The following is a 22,386-nucleotide window of genomic DNA, read 5'->3' on the forward strand; positions in this document are numbered from 1 at the left end:
AATTAAATAACGGCTGGAGGGTTTAGCAAGTGATGGACATATAACTAATAAATGTTTTAAATGTTGAATCCCTCCTTTGCACAGATTACAAAGGCTTGTCCCGTTTTTCTAAGTAACCGAAATCTTTTAAAATGCATTTGGTGGGGAAATGCCTCACCTAAGTGCAAGAATAACCTGCCTAACTCCGTGGTCTAGTGTAAAGTAGAGATACTCTCGAGGATGCATATACTCTATTGTATCTAATAGAGATATACAGCTTCAATCTCTTACAGTGATTCTATCATCAGTGTAACTGAATCTTGGGATTGCATTAAAAAAATGTTTTTCTATGACAAATTTAAGATTACTGATAAAAGTAGAGTTTTCCTTAGGAACCAAGATTTTTTTCTTGCTTTAATAAATCTCTAAGATTGCCTTCCCATGCATGTGGCAAACTGTAAACCCAACAAAGCCATAGCAAAAGCAGCAGGGCTAGGTAATACAAGTTCCAGACGTACCTCCTGGACTGGGATTGCTTGGCCAGGTGTTGTTAATTTGCGTAGGACCTTCCCTTCGTATTGATGTCCAGCTGACTGTTTGACAATATGGATATACTCGAATGCATATGTAAGCATCGGGGAAAATTTTACTCTATAAATGTTGAACAAATATTTAAAATGTTTCCTACCCGAAGCTGAATAAATGTATTTAAAACGTTAGCCTGTGCAAAAGCCCTACTTCCTAAATGAAAGAGAGATAGTTTACTGTCTAAATTCTGGGGGAACACTCTGCCAAAATATATGTAAGATTTTACTATTTCCTCAGTGTTTCCTCCTAGCTTCCAGGAAAATGAGCGGCAATGTTGCTTTCCTTGAAAAGCCAACACTTTGGTTTTAGATATATTAATACTTAAGAAATTCTTCTCTTCATAGGTGTGTAGGGCACTCAGTTTTCGTAGGAGATCAATTCGGGTTAGGTCAAATAAAATCACATCATCTGCTTACATTAGCATGTGCAAATCACGGGCTGCAATACAAGGCAAAAGTTATGATATACAAAAATTGATCTGGTAAATCATATAAAACGATAGAATGGAGCCAAAAGTCATCCCTGTTTTAAACCGGTAATTGTTTGGGAATAATGAGTTAACCCCTACAATTCACCTATACGCACAGTACACCCTGCAGAACAGTGAAGAGCAAATATCACTTTTAGTAGACTTGAAAGAATTTTCAGCTCAAGTCATTTCCTCCAAAGGATTGGCTTGTCCACTTTGCCAAAAGCTGTAGAAACGTCAATAAAGGCAGTATACAACATCTGTGACTTTCTAACAACATACTTATTAGTTGTAGTTTGAATAATGGCAATATTATCAATGATAGAGTTTTTGGTTCTAAAACCAGCCTGTTCTCACAGTATTACTCCTTTTGCAAGGGCCCAGTCCTGTACCTGCTCCAGGACGCTAGCCACAAACATCTTTCCTATCGTTTTGAAGAGATCGATCCGACGAAATTTGCCAGGAAGTGTACGTGAGCCTTTTTTATGAAGTGGTAGGATAATTAGGGCTCCCGGTTTTATGGTATTTATTTTTTTAACCTTTCCATCAGTATTTATACATATTAATGTTTGCCCATCTTATTGGTAGTTATCCATATTTATTTAGTGTTTTAAAAATTAAAGGAGTAATGAAATGGCATATTTCCATATTTATTTAACTGATAAACAGGCGCTCATACTATGATGCCTGTCACGTTTTAGCAAATTAAGGAGCCAAAATATAGCAAAATACTACACCCAAAGGTAAATATCAGCATTATACTACAAATATCTGTTAATGTATGCCTGTATTTAGGGAAATCTCAACCTGTTTTTTAACTCCCCATGCCGTCTGTCTGCTCAGTTGCTTTCCTGGAATTCACACAAGACATCTTGGAGCCATTTACAAGAAGCACAATTTTCAGCATTTTTCTCCTTTCAAAAATAAATAGACAATAAGCGTATTGTTTTCTGTCTGTATTTATCTGTAAAAACTAAAAACTGGAAGCCTTAATTATAATGCTGCCTTTCCAAGAACTGGGGGGTTCCCCTGTCTGATAGCAGTACTCAAAAAGGGGAGGAAAGAATTTTTCTCATGCCAGTGGATCTTTTTTTAGGGCTTTTCCGGGAATTTCATCTGGGCCCGTTGTTGAATAAGCTCTTGCTTTTTTCCCCTTAAACTCTCTTTATTACATTTTGATAGGCACAGATTATACATTGACAGTTTTGTGATCACATAAGACCTGTGATACAGTCAAAAATATTATTAACAAATTCAGATTTGTAAAAGGTAGGTCTGAAACGCATATCAAAAAGGAAGCAGTAAAGTGAAAGCAAGAGTGATTCAAACACTATTATTCAATGAAATAACATTTCATGATTGCAAGTGCCCACTGTAACGCCTTTCCCTCAAACGTCCCTAAACGAAAGCAACAACTAAGTAATTTGCATGGGTAAAGTGGCACTAGGCAGCTATTTTCGTGTGGGGAGCGGGAGTTGTCACGGATCAAGTTTAAGAGCGGTATGGGGTATTTGTAAGGACGAGAGGTATCAGATCTGGAAGAGGTGAAGCGATCTCGTATGGGTAGAACAGGAGAAAAGCGGGTGACCTGAAGACAGGAAATGCACCCTTAAACTCATAAGAACATCTAAGGTCTACATTGTTTACATGTATTTATTTCAAAATCCTGTGCATAAGTGGGTTGAGCTGGTTGACTGAGTAGTGTTTAATGCTTAGAAATCATAGAACAATCTATCTGCAACAGGAGATTAAAATCCATCATGTGTATTTGTACTCTAGTACTTGTGCATTTCAAATGATGTAGCCTGAAGCCCTGTATGTACAATGCTGCTATTTTGGTCTCCAAACTTTGACATCTAATGTGTTTCTAGGAGGCGGTAATGGTATTTTATGATGTTTTAGTTCATAGAACAACTTATAGTGACATATACAAGACACTAGGGCTTCCATAATCTCCTGCTAGTCTGGAGAAACTAGACCGCATACCAGACCTTCTTTAGCCCACGTTTAGGTCTTAGAGGTTCGTACTGTTATTGGTTTAATTGGGAGGATGTATTGATAATGTGGGCTATCACTTAATATTAGCTTAATCCTCGACGATTGTTGTTATGTTTTGTAATATATGTATTTTGACTTATTTTATCATGTATTGTATTGTATGTTGCACTTTCATGGTCATTCGAATAAAATAGTCTATGTTTTGCTGGTCTTGGCCGATGACTGGTATCTTAGGGGGTAAGATTTGTGTTGTAGCCTGTGGCCCTCACTGCGCTCAAGGTGTGTTGTAGAGCTACAACCTCACGCCATCGGTCAAAAATATATTTCCAAAATGTGTGGTGCTTAGCCAGGGAATTGTTAATGTTCAAAGATATGGTATTTAGCACCATAGTGGGTTTAGATATGTGTAGTTAGCTTTCATCGTTGGAAGGCCTGTAGCTAAGGGTAGTTCTGATCCATAGTTCCTGCATCGCAGAGCAACCCAAAAATTACTTACCCTCCCCTCTGACACCCCCCCCCCCACACCCCCCCACCACCTCCCTCTCTCAAAATTACTTTAAAACATGGGAGTCTAGTCTCCCTACAACAGTACACATTCATGTCAAACTCAATTAGTTTGGGCATAAGAGATGCAAAAAAGCTACTGTACTCTACAGAGTGCTTTTGAGTAGCAGAATAATCTGGCGACCAGCCATAGGTTAATCATAGTTAGGTGTGTTAGTCAGTTGGAAGGTAAGTTAGACAAAAGTCGACGACTCTCCAGGTCGCAGGTGCGTGACTCATAACTGTGGTGCATAAACACATAACTGACTGATCACAAGCCAAGTTCAGACTGCAGGGGTTGCCCTTAAATGGGTTGTGGAAAGGGACTGATAGAGATCATTCTCAACGGGTATTTGCCGAGCATTTCCCTCTTTGTCGCGATTGCCACAGGCCTTTAGCAGGTTTTTTTGTGAGTCTCTTCGGGGTCTCTCTTCTCTGACCCTCCTAACCTTGGGGATCAGTCAGTGTTAAACCCCACAGGGATGCAGCATCTTCCAGTTCTATGAAATGGTGCAGTTTTTTTTTAGTATTCAAAAGAGATGCCGAAAGGGTAGGTCCAGTAGTATTTGGCATGATTTCGGTGCAGAAAGCCAGTCTCTGGCTTAAATTGCAGGCGACGTGCCACTGTCGCGGAAGCATTATTCTGGAAAAGTGTGCATGTCGCTCCATAGAACGAAACAGAAACCTGTTATCGGGCTGTTTGTAAGATCACTTCTTTAGTCTTGAAGGAATGTAGTTTAGTGAGGACATCCCTAGGTTGCTTTCCACGGCTTGGAGTTTATGGGCCCGTCCTGTGCCCTCTCTCCAGCCGCACTGCCACCCGGTTACTCACCCAGTAGTTCTGAGAACATGTCCACGATGATGGCTTCTAGGTCAGGACCTTCAACTCCCTCCTCCAGGCCTCCATTTCTTTTAGTTATCATGTCTAGACTGATTTTCCAGGTGTTCACATTTCAATAAGGCCAATTGCAACTTGTTTCGGAACAGGTCTGTGATGCAATCAATAGGACTGAGTCTCTGTTCCAGACCTTGGTACTTCGTTTTGAGGTCTAGTGTGCGTGTGCTAACGGAGTCTGTCGGTCTGAAGGGAAATCAGCTGGGAATTGACATCTGTTGTGAAAATAGATTTCAAAGGAGACCGCAAAGCCTGCTTTTACCTCTTCCCTCACCCTGTTGGCTTGCATCTTATTTGGCAGCATAAAGGCTGCCAAAGTGCCCGGGTCAAGGGGCACTGGGGGTACAGTAACCAAGAGAGATACAGTAAGGGCTGAGAAGATGAGTTGAGGATAGCCCTGTTGCCCTCGTCGTGTCGTAAATGGAGAGGGGATCGCAGTGCATTTGTGTTTGGAGCAGAGCCCTATAGGAAGCTGCGTTCTGAAGAAACCTATGCCCCATCTCTGCCTGCGCCAGCCCCTGTCTTTCCGGGACATTCTGTGTTTCATGCCAGTGTCCGGATTCTCCTCAGGGAGTCTTCCTGTCCCCTAGGGTAGATAGAGCGCATTGTGGTCGTGAGCACATCCCCTGGCATGGGGGTTATGGCGGGCAGGCTCTCCGGGGACAGACCTCGCTAGATAGTGCATGCAGATCAAGGTTGGTCCTTTGGGTCGATGTATATTGTAAGGTAGGCAGGTCAGTCTCCCTCCTGGCCTACTCACGCCGGTGGACAGTGCTTGGGGGTGTTAGCTGCTTATCAAAAAACCTCCTGCAGCTTCCAATCGAGCCTCCGAGGCCACGGACAAGCAGACACGTGGGCCTCTGTCTGAGGCAGCCACCATTGCAAGGTCAGGCATAAAACTGCTGCAGCCTCGCCGGGAGCCCTCACCCAGCTCTCCTTACTGCTGTGCGTGCTCAGCAGCAAGTTGGCGGTCCTCCCTGAGGCTGCCAGATGGCATCTGCATTCGCCTTTTTCACCATCGCGCCTGCGCTGCAGCACTTATTTTTGCCATGTTATTCCAGGCCGCTGGGACTTCTCCAGGAGGGAAACGGCGGTTCACTGTGCTATGCGAACCCATAACAAGGCGGTCACAGTGCAAAAGGTACCGCCACTCCGACTCTAAGGAAAAAGTAGCTTAATTCAGCCTGATGGCGCCAGATGTCTTGATGTCTGCAGAGTACTCCGCGGAGCTTTAGTGGATCACATCCAAACAGCCATGATGGCTGCACGTCGGAGGAGATTTTCCTCTTGGATGTTTGTTGGGTTCTGAGTAGTAATTAAGGCCCCTTTGTTAATTTTTGTGGTCACATTTTCCATGTAGAGATTTTAAATATACTCAACTCAGACTAGACCTAGGATAGAAATCGTAGCTGAGGCTTTAAGATTTTGTTATGTGCAGTACTTAAACTCCAAAACCACTTTGAGTTCTTGTTAAAAGCCACCTGCTGCAAATCAAACCAGTTTATATCCACTAAATTTTAAAGGATAGACAGTTTGTTTTGCTTTTTTTCTGGAGCACTTTAAATTCTTTATTTCTGGAGGTGGAGTATTCCACAAATATAAGGCGAATAAGGTTGTTTATTTCCCTAGATATTTTCCTATCAGTATGGTTCTTTTGTGACTATTCTGTCTTTTTTAATGACTTGCTGTATCTCGTTTGTTACTGCAATTATAACATTTTCAAAGTAAAAAATGGGATTACCCTCTTTTTCCGTATATGAGTTCTATAAGGATAGAATTGCTTTGTTCAATTGATCTATCCTCCTGGAAATCCTCGCTATCTTGCTCTGTCTCAAGTCTATGGTTGCTTTGCCATTACCTGCCTCTAAAGACCAGGTTAATGTTTTCTGTATCCATAAATCCAGCAGAATGACATGATCACTCACTGGATTAAATTTGATATCAACAGCAAGGAATGAGGAGTACATGTCGTAACTAGTAATTATATAATCAATAATGGAAAAGCCTTAGTTGCCTGGGGAGTGCTGGGAAATACGGATCTTCCATCCCATTTATTACCACTGCGTTTTTCCTAGGGAGAGATTCACGGAGAAGTCTGCCTTGCTTGTACGCTTTCAATTTCAGAAGAAAGGTAGCTTCTGAAATGTTCCAAGCATCTTCAAGATCTTTATCCCTGTATTGCTTTGAAAATGTGTTGGAAAGCTTTCCACTGAAGTCCCCCAGAACAAGTATATTTCCATCATTTCCACCATCCGGTTTGGTTTCAACAATTCTAAATAATAGACTCAAGTAATTTATTTTGCTGGCCTGGTGGAATGTAAGCATTAAATATGAAAAGAGAATTATTGGGCTTGTAAATTGCTTTAGGAAAGTTAATTTGAAGGCAAATTCTTAAAGGGCAAGGTACAGGTCTTGGAATCCCAATAGAAGTCAGTGGACAGCAAGATACAAGGCCTCTTTTAGCATGGCCTTTCAAGACTTTTCTCAGGGACATTTGTTACAGAGTATGAATGTAAGTTAAAACTTGCTAAATTCCAAGATATTATTTCAAAGCTATGGCTAAAAGGGTAGTTTGACAATTTTCTGTGTGTTATTTTCTTTAATTGAACTGGCAAGCCAAGACCGAGCTACCTCCTGATTTCTACTTGTGACTAATTGCATTCTCTGGTTTCTGATTTGTCTGTCATGTAAGTTAACATGTATAATAAGAGATGAGTTGTTCCTTGGCAATTGTGCAAACGGATGAATTTACTTGCGAGGCCTACTTAGGAAGTTCTGCATGAGATGCAAGAACATTGGTTTTTTTTTTCATGTGAATGCAAATGAGGGATACTGCTAACATCGAAACCATTTTTGTATAAAGCCTCACATTTGCTCATAATTATCTAAGGAATCAAATTTGACCAGAATCCAACTCGCTCGGGCTATAGGTAAATCATGTCTTTCTGGGAAGTAAACCAACTTCAGTTCTGCTGTAAAGACAGATTGAAGTTGAGGATATATATGTAAAAGCTCGAATATTCTTTGCTTATTTAAGGGGTTATTATCATTAGTAAAGATATCTCTTATTTCAATAGTTGAACATTGTAGAGGAGTAATATTTACAGCAGTTTTTTAAAAGTATTTTTTATTGGCATTTTGCATTTTAACATATCGCAGTGGTGTATCACATAATAAGAGGCAGCACGTAGCCTTCCATTGCTGTTGTCGAAGGAATCCGAATGGTATAATCATTGTACATCAATATTGATCACAAGAAAATACTACAGATCATCATTCAGAGAAAATTGAAGTGCCAGATATATACCAGGCAACCAGAAAACATCGTAGGAGGGTCTAGACACCTCTCTCGACCCTCTACCTGGTAGCGCAGAAAGCCCTGTGTTGTTTCCTGGGTCATCGTGAGGTCACCCCTTCTCTCTGGCCTCCTGTTGTCCCAACCAGTTCGTTCTCTGGCTCATCGCCGCCCTCCCCAGGGTCTTAAACCGATGGCCAATCTCTGGGTGATCCAAGGTCACCAGCACTTCTGTCCATCAATATGCAATGGGGCTAGCCCACCCCCCTCTGGCCTCTTCTCTGACCAACACCCTCTCCTCAGCCCTAGCCCACTATGTGACATCCCCCCTCCAAGTTTAGACCCTAGAACCTCTAGTCGATTTTAATGTCATGGCTATTCGTCTTTTAGCCAACACCAACGCTAAGTCTATAAAATTGGTGCCAACATTTCACAAGGTCAGCCTCTTAAATAATCCCAAAAGACACGACTCTAGGGAGCAAGGAGGGACCGCCCAAGTGTCGTGTCCAGGGCCATAAGTATCCCCTCCCAATAGGACTGCAATTTAGCACAGTGCCATACCATGTGTGCAAAATCAGTATTTAGGTGGCCACATCTGGGGCATGGGTGGGATGCACTCCCATATAACACCTGGATTTGGTATTGTGGCATATATGTCATGTGTATATAGTTGAACTGGGTATATTTCAACCTTGTATTCCTGGAGATCTTTCGTGGGGAGGCCAAACCTCTCTGCCACTTCAAGTCTGACAGTTCCCGTTCTAGGATCTTTTCCCATCTGCCCCGCATAACCATTACGGGACTGCGTATCATTGTTGCAAGGGATTGATAGAGCCAAGTCACTAAATGTCTAGCTGATCCTATTAAGACCAATAGTTGTAAGACATTGTGTGTTACTGAATCCTCCTGATTCCCCCACCCACAGGTCTCAGAGCATTTATTTTAGTGCTTCCTAGGTTAGGGATTGTCCTGACGGCAAGTCATAATGCTCCATCAATTCATCTAACAGCAACAGGGTACTCTTGTGATAGCAGTCACCTACCGTGACGAGCGCAGCACCTGTCCAGGCCAAAATCTGCCCAGCGGTAAAGTGAGAAATGGGTTCACCGTGAGGGAGGTCCAATAAGGGCAGCCCATGTGCAAACAACTGCTTCCCTGTAGTCCTCAAGACGCATCTGCGCCAGCATTTCAGTGCCACAGAAAGTAGCACCCCCGGGTGTTGGACAGTTGTCGGAGGACAAAGCAGTGTAGCAAACAAGGTTTCCATGTGTGCTGAGAGCCCGGTCACCCACAGCCTGGCCCGATCGGTTCGGTCAAGCCACCGTACAATCCTCTGGAACTGGGAGGCCAGAAAATATAGTTCGAAGTCTGGAACGCCCAAACCTCCTATCGCCAGGGGGCATGGAAGGATAGCCAGGGACACCCTATGGCGACCACCGTTCCAAATCGGGTCACGCACCAGGGCATCCAAGTGCTTAATCATGAGATTGGTAATCCCACCGGTAAATTTTCAAAAAAATAAAGGAGTCTTGGGAGCATAACCATCATAGTGAGCGAAATCCTGGCCATTATGGGCAGCTTAAGAGATCCAAAAACACATCAGTTTTCACAAATTTTGCCGGCTCATCCTAGATCCCTTTTAATCTTTTTGTCTCTGTAGGAGAACCTGTTTACACAGATTATGTAAAAAGCAGCGTCTACGCGTTTCGATGGTTCTTATCAATATACCATCTTAATCAAGACCCAAAATATGTCTCTCCTATTAATGTCACTGATTGGTTGCGGTTACATTTCAATCCTGTTGGCAAATTACATTGAATTAGTTTCTTCATTAGGGGTAGTCAATAACTTACACCTTCACCCAACTTTAAGGAACATTGATTCTAAAATGTATCTAATATGCTATCCCCATTGGTACAAGCGCAAGTTCATCATATTTTCACATTGTTTATAATTATTGTACATTCCATGCTTATTATTTTATTTCACAATGCATTTTTATTACTTGCCATATCCCTTCTGTTCTATCAAATGGGCTCCATCATAATGAATACCTTATACTTGTCAAGGGCCTCCCACCATCCAGAGACCACCACCCAGTTATTATATACCTCCCATACCAAGTATGTTAAATGAACCGTGAGACAGACCAGGAAAATGAAATATATGGGAGTGCGATTACCTTATTTAATATCATTAGGTCCTCAGATTTTATTGGGTAGGTGGACATATCCTTATTGCGGGAATCTGTAGAACAATATGTCAATCAAACTCCCTATCCTCAATCCTTACATTTTTAATTATCATAAGTGTCGGCAGAATTGCATTTTATGCCAGTAGTCTCTAAATATCCAACTTCCCACATTACATTTTTTTTTTTAACAGCTCAGCAGTCCGTTCATTAATATAAAGGACATATCTTAGTCCTATTTTATTCTCCTTAGGAGCAAGATGTACTTTAGCTGCAGAAACCTTGGCTATTTCTAGTTATTGAACCAAATCAACAAGAGAGAAAGGGCGAGAGTAACCACTCCTGTGCCCCTACCAATATTTCATAAACAACTTAGGAGTGATTCAATGAAATGCAAAAGAATCATACAACGAAAAATAAGGATGAGAGTGTCAGGTTTACCAAAAAGCCCCCATCCGGTACAGATAAATTACAAATTATGCAGAACAGCAATCTCATTATCCAGGAGGTTTGCAACCCAGATGGCAGAGTAATCACAACTAGCTGGGAAGGGCAAGTAAACCTCTGAGGTAAAAAGGACCCTCACTCACCACTAGTTGGTGACATGCTTCATCATTGGGTCCCCGCTGGGGTGGCCGAATGTCCCCCCCAGCGTGCTACGACGCCTGATTTACAGCGGAGCGGGTTGGTGGTGAGTGTAACAGTGGTATAACTCAAAACAGTGCAAAATATGTGAGTGCAGAATTAAAAAATACGGTTTGAACCCAACCAGAATATTTAATGCGGGCCAACCTGTATTGAGGTTAAAAACGTGAACTGCGGACACTCCTAGGTTCTGTATTAGGAGACCTGTGTCCTTATTTAATAGAAAAAGGTCAACATGTTTCTGCTGTTAGGAAGCAGGATCGCACAGCATTCATCAGGACCAAATAAAGAATTGCTCTCCGGTGGTATGTGCGCGCTAAGGCACACCCTCCTGTGAGGCACTTAGTGTGAAAAATCAAGCAAAAAATATTTTATCAGGTGCAATTACTCACGGATATTGCCCGTGTAGGCTCGCTGTGAGTTACAGCAGCCAAGGATAAGCCAAGGAAAATCACTTCCGGGGACAGGACGGCGCGGGCATTATTCACGCGGTGTCCGTCTGTCACACTCGCGACTCCCCGCCTTCGAACCTACTCCGGGCGGACGGCTTTCCCGATGAGTAGGTTTGAAGGCGGGGAGTCCCGAGTGTGACAGACTGGACACCGCGTGAATAATGCCCGCGCCGTCCTGTCCCAGGAAGTGATTTTCCTTCCGTTTGTTTGTATCCTTGGCTGCTGTAACTCACAGCGAGCCTACACGGGCAATATCCGTGAGTAATTGCACCTGATAAAATATTTTTTACTTGATTTTTCACACTAAGTGCCTCACAGGAGGGTGTGCCTTAGCGCGCACATACCACCGGAGACCAATTCTTTATTTGGTCCTGACGAATGCTGTGCGATCCTGCTTCCTAACAGCAGAAACATGTTGAACTTTTTCTATTAAATAAGGACACAGGTCTCCTAATACAGAACCTAGGAGTGTCCGCAGTTCACGTTTTTAACATCAATACAGGTTGGCCCGCATTAAATATTCTGGTTGGGTTCAAACCGTATTTTTTAATTCTGCACTCACATATTTTGCACTGTTTTGAGTTATACCACTGTTACACTCACCACCAACGCGCTCCGCTGAAAATCAGGCGTCGTAGCACGCTGGGGGGCATTCGACCACCCCAGCGGGGACCCAATGATGAAGCATGTCACCAACTAGTGGTGAGTGATGGTCCTTTTTACCTCAGAGGTTTACTTGCCCTTCCCAGCTAGTTGTGATTACTCTGCCATCTGGGTTGCAAACCTCCTGGATAATGAGATTGTTGTTCTGCATAATCTGTAATTTATCTGTACCGGATGGGGGCTTTTTGGTAAACCTGACACTCTCATCCTTATTTTTCGTTGTATGATTCTTTTGCATTTCATTTCTAGTTATTACCTGATTTATTCTCAAGATTATGCCCGCTTCTATTTTGTTCTGCCACAGTGGTAGTTTTTTTGTTGTTCAAAAAACGTCCTCCACTCGTTATTATGGTCCTTAACTGCAACGTATAATGTGAAAATTCTTTTTTTTCCTCTTCATTATACCTTAACTTCAACATCCTATTTCATTAAAATCAGAGGAAAAAGGGGAGGATTTTTAGGTGTCACAAAATGCCTACTATATCAATACAAACGGGTCTTGTCCGGTTGTAATTAGACCACATTCAAAAACCCTTGCCTAATCTCCAGGAAAGGGGTTTTGAATGTGGTCTAATCCCATTTTTGGTTAAGAGCATTAATAAGGGAAGAGGTATATTGATTACTTATGTCGTTTCAGACCCCTTACATGAGGATTTTTGCAACTGTTTGGGTCTGGAAGAGAGATTAATCACCAGGAGTATAAAGAAGGAGTACCCCCACTCCCACGGTGCATTGTGCGGTCCCTGTACGAACGCAAAAAGAAAAGGGGAAAAACAGTAAAAAAAGAAGGGGGGCATGAACCGCCTCCAACTATAAACCCACTTATCCAATGGCAGCACATCAACGGACGCCTGTCCAAACCAAACATTGCAAACAGTTCCCAAATGAATACCTCCCCCAGTCTGCCTACAAGAGGCACTCCATGAGATGCGGGCCAAGAGGAGCAAGCCAGATCCGTGCAATATCGGCCTAGCACATAATGACCAGTACAGTTATCCTTCCAGCAATCAATCAAACTTGCCGAGGATAAAACATAGGTAGGTAATGTGCAGGATAATATGAACCAGCCCTGGAGTCCCCTCCCCCCATCCCTCGTCCAAACCCCCCAAAATTTCTATAACTATTGGCCTTGTACGGTAAACATCGTTTACCACGAAGTTTTTACAACGCGGTACCTTTAGCACGCATCCCTTACAACGCAAGTCGTTACCACGACTTGCGCTGGAGGGCGCTAAAGGATTAAAAATAGTAAATTTACTATCCCAACACCTTCCCTAGGGTCCACGGGGACTGGTGTTAGAATAGTAAATTATACTATTCGAAATCCGCACCCCCAACGCAAGTCGTGGTAACGACTTGCGTTGTAAGGGATGCGTGCTAAAGGGATGCGTTGTGACGGTACGCGTTGTACCGTCATACATCCCCTTGTACAGCAAAGGATATCAAATTAGGTCATCCGCTGTCCGGGGCTTAACCGCACTGATATTCATGTTTCCCTCATCTTCATTGGTGTGCTTCTAAAGCCTTTCTTCTCAATATAGAATTGGTGGGAACATTTGCTGGCGCTAAGGTAACCTCTAGCTTTCCATGTCTGGGAAGATAACAGACCACTCCAGTTTTCGGACGCACTGGTGGGAAAATGGTCTGGATCTATCCCACATTCACCAACATAGCAATGTCTTCATCTACTCTGGACGAGATCCTGACCAGCCTTTAAGCTATAGAAGTATTTGTCGCTACGGTTGAAAAGGCCACAACTGATACCAATAAGGCCATGACAATAATTCTCTGTCCGGAGGTGAGGATTATGCTTTACTTCCTTCACTTTATTAAGTAAATTCACAAACACCAGTCATTTATGATAAACCAAATAAAAACCATTTATGATAAACCATATAAAAACTAACATTACCAGAAATACTTGGGAAACAACAATAATAACATCAACAGCCAATCAGGGAGAAACAGTCCACATAAATACCTTTGTCTCTCTTGAAACTCCCTCTTTCTTCGCTGATAGGGCAGCCACAAATAAGTATTTCCTGTGTTTGTTTTCAGGTTTCTTTCATTCTGTGTTGGAAACGCTATTGCGCTCCCTACTCTACCCACGCTTCCATTACTGCACAGCAAGACTGCGAGTCCAACGCAGTCCTCTGCCTACTGAATGGTTATGCAGGGCCCCCACTCAGTGCGGCTCTTACGCTCCACGATGTGCGTCTTTCAGCTTACCCCGAGTGAGATTGGAGACGTGCGTCGCCGGAGTTATTGAGCCTTGCCCCACAGCCTGGAGACAGAGGTATACTGGTTTTCCCATGATAAATAGTAACACCCTACAGAAGGGTTCTCCAAAGTCGGCCCCGGATGGCCGGATCCATGCCAGATGTTTAAGATAACTACATTTATCTAAATGGGGATATGCTAAAAATCTGGCATGGGTCCGGCCCTCCAGGACCAACTTTGAAGAACCCTACCCTATAGGGTGTGTATTATCCCCCTTTGACGCCCTGCAAGGTCTTTACTTGAGTTCAGTGGCCTTGCAGACCTTGGTGGGGGCAAGTACCCAGGTTTTTCCCCCAGCAGACTGCAGTGGGGGTAGTGTCCCCGGGCGTAGACCCTTGCATCGTGAGGCCTCTGGTCTCCTCATATATTACTTGGCTTCCTAGTGCCATAATAGACAGCTCTGCGTCTGCTCTGGTGTAGCTTTCTGTCAAAACGTCATGCAGACGTCGGAGAGTACCAATGTGGAGGAGGAGGCCCTGCCGTTCCTCCCTTAAGGTGACACATTTTATAAGGTGGTATTCGCCTCCATATATAGGGCGGTGTCTAAGGCAATGGCTCCCCTGGAACAGCGCGTTTACAGGCAAATGGTGTAGGAATGTGCGGAGGCCCCAGACAGGACCTCGCGGCTTTGGGGATCCCGGGGACTCTTACGCCTTTCCACATTCCTCAGGGACACGATCCAAGATCCAGGGTATGCCCAGACGTGGGCCCCTTGCTCACTTTTCCACTGGATTCAAGCTAGCCTGGCTGATGAAGGGTATTACCCAGAAACCGGTGCCAGGATGCTTGTTTACGCTTCAGGGAAGACCTGGCTTGGCAGTTCGGGCTAGACTGTTCCCATGAGGCACAGGGTCAAGACTGATTTGCATATAGCTGGGTCCGAACTGAGGTGGCGAAGTGAGCTAAAGATTGATGATGGATTCAACCCAGATCTGTGACTGGGGGTGAGTGTCTGAAAAGTTTCAGCGCTCCGTCCATCATCTCCTTGTGTTTGACAAGATCCTGCACCCCAGAAGTGGAAATGAGAAGTCAGATCAATCATGATGTGTTTGATCACTTAAAGAGGGCCTTCCTGACCCTAGCTAAGCCGGAAGGGCACTAACTGTGCAGAAGGGCCTCGTAGTGATCAATGAATGCCAAATTGCCCCCTTATTTAGGTGAAAGAGCTTGTGAAGAGGTGCACCACAGCTGCAGACTCTGGACCCTAACTGTCCTCACCACTGGGGTCGCACAAACGGGGCTGTTTGCTTGGCTAGGAGAGGAAAGTGAAAAAAAGTCCACATGGACCGGCCGCATATGTGCAGAGACAAGTAAAAAGTTGATGTTAGTCAGTGCCAACTAATTATTCTGGCCGGTGTAATCTGAAGTGAGCCGGGTGACCGGGTGTAAAAGGAAAGGGCCATTTAATTGGTCTCCCCGTGCTGATAAACGTCCTGCCTTAGTCTGTGCCTGCCGGCATCTGATCTAATCATGTTGTTTGGCAGCCACGGGGAGGGAGGCAGAGAGGACATGCAAATAGTTATTCTGCAAGCTAAGGTGCGGTGCTGTTAGGCAGCCAGTAGGAGGTGCATTAAAGTACTCTTGTCGGTTGACTCTTCCTTTTAAGCCTGTGTCACAGTGAGCATGTGGTGCCTCAGAACCTCCACCACTGCATGGGGGCTGTAGGCCGCACTGCAGAGACATGCTGCTGGATGTAGGCGGCAGCAGCAGCTTCCTGATCGCGCGCTGCCTTTGGAATTTGTGTATTAACACGTCTGACGTGGTGGCTGGTAACTACTTAGTTCAAAACTTTAATTTCAGGCAGCGTAACTGCGTCGGCGACTAGTCTGCAAGGATTCAAGGCAGCAGCCAGGCTCCTCAGGTCGCGAGCCACTGACCCCCGCGGGCGGCAATCATTTCAGTTTGCCGTCCACCTCCTTAGTCCAGGATTGTCAACTGTTCACTCTCCCAGACTTGGCTCCGCAACAATTGAATTTGCCATGGGCTTGGCCATGATTACAGCCACACCGTGGTTGGGCGAAAGGGCCCTGCGAGCATCAGCCAGCTCTTCGAGCACCAATGACTGCTGGTGGCGCTGCCCGGAAAGTAACCAGTAGCCAGCCGCCTTCCTTACAAACTCCCTTCTCTGCAGCAGCACCGGGCATGATGTCCACCCGCGGCACCATAGACAGATTCAGAGCCCCGGGAATCGCATTGAGATACATTGTAGCAGCACCGTGAGCATGGCGGCAGCTCAGCTGTGAGCGCCCCAAGCCTGCGGGAGCAGTAGGTGCAGGTAGGGTGACCAACTGGCATGGGTGCAAATTCAGGACAAAGGGTCAGAATTCAGGACAAAAATTCAGGACAGAAGGTCAAAATTCAGGACAAAAATATCCGACAAAGGGTACATTTTACAGACCCGTCAGTGCAGGTCAGGCAATAGTATATAAGTAAGTAAATAGATAACCAACATAAACTGCTGGTCATTGTTGGATTGGACAGAGCAACTACTAAAAGCTACAGAGCTCCTAAACTAGATGTGCTGTCAACGTGGAACCCCCCAGATCTTTATTTGCTGAACTGTAACCATCTCATAAGTTACAGGCTTTATTGTGCCTCCAAAGTGGTAAGGGAATGGAGTGCCGAAGTAACTGACACCGGCAGCAGGGAAGGTGCCACACCCCCGGGGATTAATGTACTTGATTTATGTCGGGCTCTCAGTGAACAACATTGGAAAACTACAAAGGGCCTCAAGTTCCCCAAAGTACTCTGATTGGGGGAAGCTCCTCTGCTACAATCTACTAGCTCCAAGTGAGCCACTCGCCTCAAAGGCACTCACTTGCCTGCACGTTACGTTAAAGGCAGATGGCCCATTGTCATTTTAAATATGATAATTAGCTGCAGTCAGAACGAGTATGGGCCTGGCCACAGCCTGTGCGGGGCCGGGGAGGAGCTGCTGCATCCTGAGGAGTTAAAAAGAAAAGTGCGAGCTGGCCCCAATTGTGAGAAGCTTTAACTCCTGGGGCTTCTCACAGGGGAACAGCACAGCTTGCTTAAATGCCCAGAATTACGGTCAAAAGGCGTCCTTGAAAGGAATGATGACGGCAACGGACAGGACACCAAAATGACGGACGATCCGTGAACTGTAGGGACGGTAAGTCACCCTAGGTACAGGCCATGGTGGCACGCTGTCAGCTGCCACACACTCCATAACAGTTCTAGGCTGTGCTTCATCTAGACACTATGTTGAATGCATCATAAGCGTGACAATGTATTTCAGTGCGGTAATGCGGAGCACCACACTGAAATGCATTAGTCTAACGCCATGCGTGGTACTTGGCTGGACTGAGCCTCGCAGGAGGGAATTCAAGCCACAATCCCATCAAAATCGGGTGCAAATGAGTACCCAGATCACACAAAGCTGTCTAATTCAGTGTAGCCCCATTCCTCTGCTACACTAAGTTGAGTGGGACTCCTGTTTGAAGTCAGAATAAGACTGGGTCAGGTTGAGCTAACTCAAAAAGCGTTCATCTCTTTCCATGACCAAGCTCCACCACCCCCTTTCCATTTATGTTGTTGGGCTCGACACCAGGTGGGCTTGGAGTGGATGTGGCTCACTTCTATCTCTCATTTTGTACTTTGGATCCCTTCTTTTCCATTTAAAGTAGTGTTTTAATAATCTCTGTCTGTTCCTCAGTTTTTCGTTCTGTTCATCTTCTTCTTCCTTCCGTATATTGCGCCTCAGTGAACAATACAGACATATTTATATTTCATCAATGTGATAAGTGATCTGTTTGCACTGGGAACATAACTGGTTGTATTTTCTCGATCAGAAATTGGGTTTTGCCAGTAAACCTATTTTTCTCATTTTGCAGGCTGGCCTTGCGAGCCTGTTGAAGGCAGAGCGTCTTTTCCATAGCAGCTACCACTCACAAGCTGTCCACATCCGGCCCATCTGCAGGGTGAGTATGCATGAGGTTGTGTGCCTCTGCAATGGCTAAATGCTTGTAGGTGTGTGGACTAAACTTGTATGTGTTTCAAAATAAAACAAATCATTTTTGTCTCTATTTTTGGCCTACATGTTTTTAATCCAAGAAAATGGCAATAAACTATGCAATAAGCAAAGATAGGGTTTTTGTCATTAGTTTGTTGTAGATCATTTAACTTTGTACTGTGTAATGTTACTAGTGGTCTTTGTCAAGCCTGTCATTCTGTTCATATGGGCTCTACACAACACCACCTGCTAGAATAGTATAACTGCATAGGCTAATATATGCCCCTCAAAAATGGGCACTACTTAACAACACAGTCGTTTTATTTCAGTTCTGGTGAAGTCCAAGGATAAATCACTTCATCACAAAGGAAAATGTGAAGTAGAACTTCTTTACGTCTTATATAATCTCGAACACCATGTCTAAGCGAATCATTTTCCTAACAGCTGCTTGAGGCCCTTCCTTTCTGACTGTATGCCTTCTCACAGTCTTCTAGTTTCCGCGTAGCCAGATGCACCAAGGATTCTGGTGGTACCTAGATGACTTGCTATAGAGCCCACCTTTTATTCTCAAAGGGGAGGAATCTGTTCTGTCTGCACAGGTGGATCTCAGTTGCAAATCATGTTGGTCTAGTTTATGGCACTGAAGCCTCTGATACTGCAAGACAATCTCAGGATCCATGTACAGTTCTTGCAGGCTACCAGGGAATATTCCACGAGGCACCACTACAACAGTAGGTGCCTTGGGTTCTGCCACTAGGATTTAGTAAATTTGGGAATTCACTTCCATGTTTCCTGTGTAAAAATGTTCTACTGTCCTTTGCATTCATCTTTGTAGAAGTTTGAAATTCACATGGCACATTAGGCACATCAAGTCTGACCTCGAGTACTGTTCAATGCTCAACCCAGTTGTTGGCATCATGTTGATGGATTTATCCACCTATACCCCTTATGGGTTCAGTGACCCCTTCCTCTTGGAGATTTTTTTAGTCTGTTCTCATACAAAGGCCTTTTGAATGCATGGTTCCCAATGCTATGAAACTGGTGGCTTAGAAAGCGGCTTTACATGTAATTTAGAGCATCATAAGTGAGGATATGAAAGCTGCAGCCTTTCTCCTTTGGCTTATCTTACACAGGTGTTCAAGGGCACAATGTCGTTTGGGAGTTTGATTGTAACAATGTTGATTTGTTTGGCAGTCTGTGAAAGAAGCAGCTAGTAGCATCCACAGGCTTCATATCTGAATGGTTGTCAGAATAGATGTGTTCTAAAGAAAATTATTGGCTTTTTACTCAGACATAATGTATTTATAAAGTGTCATAAAATCACAAAATATTCGCAGCTGTAATTCATGTTCTACAGTCTTTAAACAATCACTGACCTCACAGTCATCCTCTACCAAAGGTCAGTTAAGTTGTAAAAGAGTACAAGATACTACAACGTCAAGAGAAAAATGTCATCCTTTGTTTTAGCATTGATATATGCAAATTATTTTACTCCCGCCGAGCTTTCAATATTTTCAGATAATTTGTAGACTTCCCCTAGCTTAGTAGATTTCCAGCATCACTTTCTTGTTCCTGCCATGCAGCCACCTGTTTAGTGCTAATGCCACTTATTTTAACTCCATTGTCATGCTATTTCTTGTTTTGCCACAACCATGCAGAAGCTGAGAATTATTTTCTCTGCTCTGCTTAATTCCAGATCATTCATTAGACGTAGTATGATGACTTTCAAATCAAACTTCAATTGACGCTCTAGCACCCTGGACAACACAGCTACAGTGTTACTAAGAATTTTTGTATTCTTCTGCAGATCCATATCGAGTGGATGCATTGCATCTAAGATGACTGGGGCAGTGACTGGGTTTCATTTTGGAAACACTTTCCCTACTATTGTAGGTAGTTAAACTGGACCAGAGGCTCTTCCCTTTCACTCATCTCACCCAGGTCTTTTGCCCCCTTCACTAGAGTGTGTCGGCGTTCTCTGGCTTGTTGATCACCAGGCATGTGTGTGCATAAGATACATTTTTCAGTGTTTGTCCAATCTTAGCCTGAATGTGCTAAATCCAAGCAGGGTTTCTTTTCACATTTATACATCCCCAGTGCATGGTTTGCTGCAGATGCCTATAGAATCTATGTCTGTGTTCCTATGTGAAGTCTGTGAGTACATATTATGGCTCTCCTACACTTAATCGTTCAGTTTTATGATGCTAGTCCAGTCTTATTCCTTAAAGCCCTCTTAAGTCATCCACCTTACCATTAACAGTTTCTTGAGTGAGCCTCTCTAACAATTGATCTTGTAATCCTGAGTTCCTCCTTGCAGTTCCAATTTTGTTATGGTAGAAAGCTAATCTTGTATTCTATTTATGTATAAAATATGCAGGAGGTGCCCTAATTCGAGAGTCGTTCATTACAGCCTCATAGTTGCACCACCCCACCCCAATTCTCAAATGGCTCTTCTGTTTCCTAAGACTATCTACAAGCAGGATCCTGTTGAAGAACCAGCAGTCCTTTACTTCTTGTGCTGCTTATATTTTAACCTTTTTGAAATTCCTGTGTGACAAAAATACAATTCTTAGCCATCACACTGCTGCCTCCCACCCTGTGCTAAGTAGACTGTAGACTTTACCACAGTTAATTCAATTGTGAGAAGAAGCCAAATATGTTTAAAAATCATTTAATCTGAGCCCTGTCCACTGTGAACATCCCAGGATAAGAGAATATTGTCTGCTTAAAGCGATAAGCAGTCCTCCGTATCTGGAGACCACTGAAAACAACTTACTAAAATGTTGCATCTGATCTCCTTGGATAATGAGTCACTCATGAAGACATTCAAGGAAGGTTACAGTGGACTGCCCTGTCTTGTGCCTCTATTATTCCTGTGGACACAATAGCACCGCTTTTAGCTTGATGCGAGTAACAGGTGTTTTTATAATAATATGACATACTGCTGAAATCTGGATCTATATTCATTTTCTTTAAAACACAGAACATGCTGTCATAACCATATGGTGATCCTAGGAGGGGATTGTAATTGTCAGTTTGAGCCACTAGAGGGAATGCTCCAGGACAGCCTATATGATGAGGACACATTTTGGGCAATCCCGGAGACCAGATGCCCACCAGTTAAACAAGCATTTACAATGCAATAGGTCTCGCAGCATTAAAGTTTGAGTTATTGGCATTGTGTATGACAATGCGTTGCATAAATTTTTTTGCAAACTTTGAATTGGTGAGCAGTGAGAGTGTGTGCAAGAGTATGCTGTTGCTCACAGCTGTTATTATTCACACAGCTCTGAAGATGCACCTCACGCACGGGGCTGACGCAGTTATTATTCACACAGCTCTGATGATGCACCTCAGGCACGTGCTCACAGCTGTTATTATTCACACAGCTCTGATGATGCACCTTAGGCACGGGCTCACAGCTGTTATACATTTGCTTTTGCAATTTGCACACTTGTAATTTTCTCCTCATGTATCTTTACTGTTCCTATTGTGATCAGTTTGAACCACAAACATTTTTTCTCCTAACATCAGCAAAGTATGTAGCAGATGATGAATTATGTGAAAAATATGGCAAATCTCTAATTATGCTGAAGATTCTGTACCCTCAGAATCACATATTTCCCGTGGCCCTGCTTACAGCAGTATATTAAGCAATAACATTCTGACAATGGCAAGGTTTTTACTCTTAAGTGAAGTTTCACTAATACAACACAAAATACAGAATGGGAAGGAGCAGTGAAAGTGCCTGTAGTCTAAAGAAAAGCACGGGAAATATGTGCTGCCACTGTTCTGCCTACTCTCATTCTCCCCAAGTACTCGCAGAAGGCGGAACTCTGACATAAATAGAAGGAACTTAAAGAACATACTCCACGTTGGGTTACTAGTGACTGCATTTATTCTCTCCCAACAAATTCTCTCATTTTGTCATATGAATAGACATAAATTGATTACAACCAGGGCCACTGAACTTATGTGATTGTGCAGCCGCATTTTCCAGATATTTATGGATTTGATACATTAGCTACATAATCCATCATCTACAGCATCATTTGAAATGTTTAATAAAAAAACCTCATAAAAGGATCAAATGCTACTAAAAGTGCGATGATGTGTTGCACAGTGGAAGGCCCTTCACATAGGTTTACTTGTCACTACTGGGAAGAAACATTTATACACAGAGGGATAACGTGCAAGAAATGACACAATAGTGAAGTAATACTACCCTGCATTACACAGTACAATTTGGTCAACACCTCTGCATAATTTAGTCCTCCCCTGTTGCATAATTCCAGAAGCCCTGATTATTGTACTTGTCCTATTTATGTCCTAAACTGATAACAGAGAGAAGGGTGAGGTGGGGAGACGTGATGGCGGAGCAGAGAGATGAGAGGGTAATTGGGTTAATAAGGAGG

At 43.6% G+C, this 22,386-nt stretch overlaps 1 protein-coding gene across 1 annotated transcript in view; it reads left to right on the top strand.

Annotated features, from left to right (window-relative positions):
* The window catches only part of PIGT (phosphatidylinositol glycan anchor biosynthesis class T), a 353,955-nt gene that overhangs the window by 79,878 nt on the left and 251,691 nt on the right, over nt 1-22,386 (top strand). Inside the window, exon 5 of the mRNA XM_078652267.1 lies at nt 17,853-17,939. Coding sequence (XP_078508393.1) covers nt 17,853-17,939 — 87 coding nt within the window. The remainder of the gene's footprint in view (nt 1-17,852; nt 17,940-22,386) is intronic.

The sequence above is a fragment of the Lissotriton helveticus genome, chromosome 7 (assembly GCF_964261635.1).
Source record: "Lissotriton helveticus chromosome 7, aLisHel1.1, whole genome shotgun sequence".
Taxonomy (NCBI): domain Eukaryota; kingdom Metazoa; phylum Chordata; class Amphibia; order Caudata; family Salamandridae; genus Lissotriton; species Lissotriton helveticus.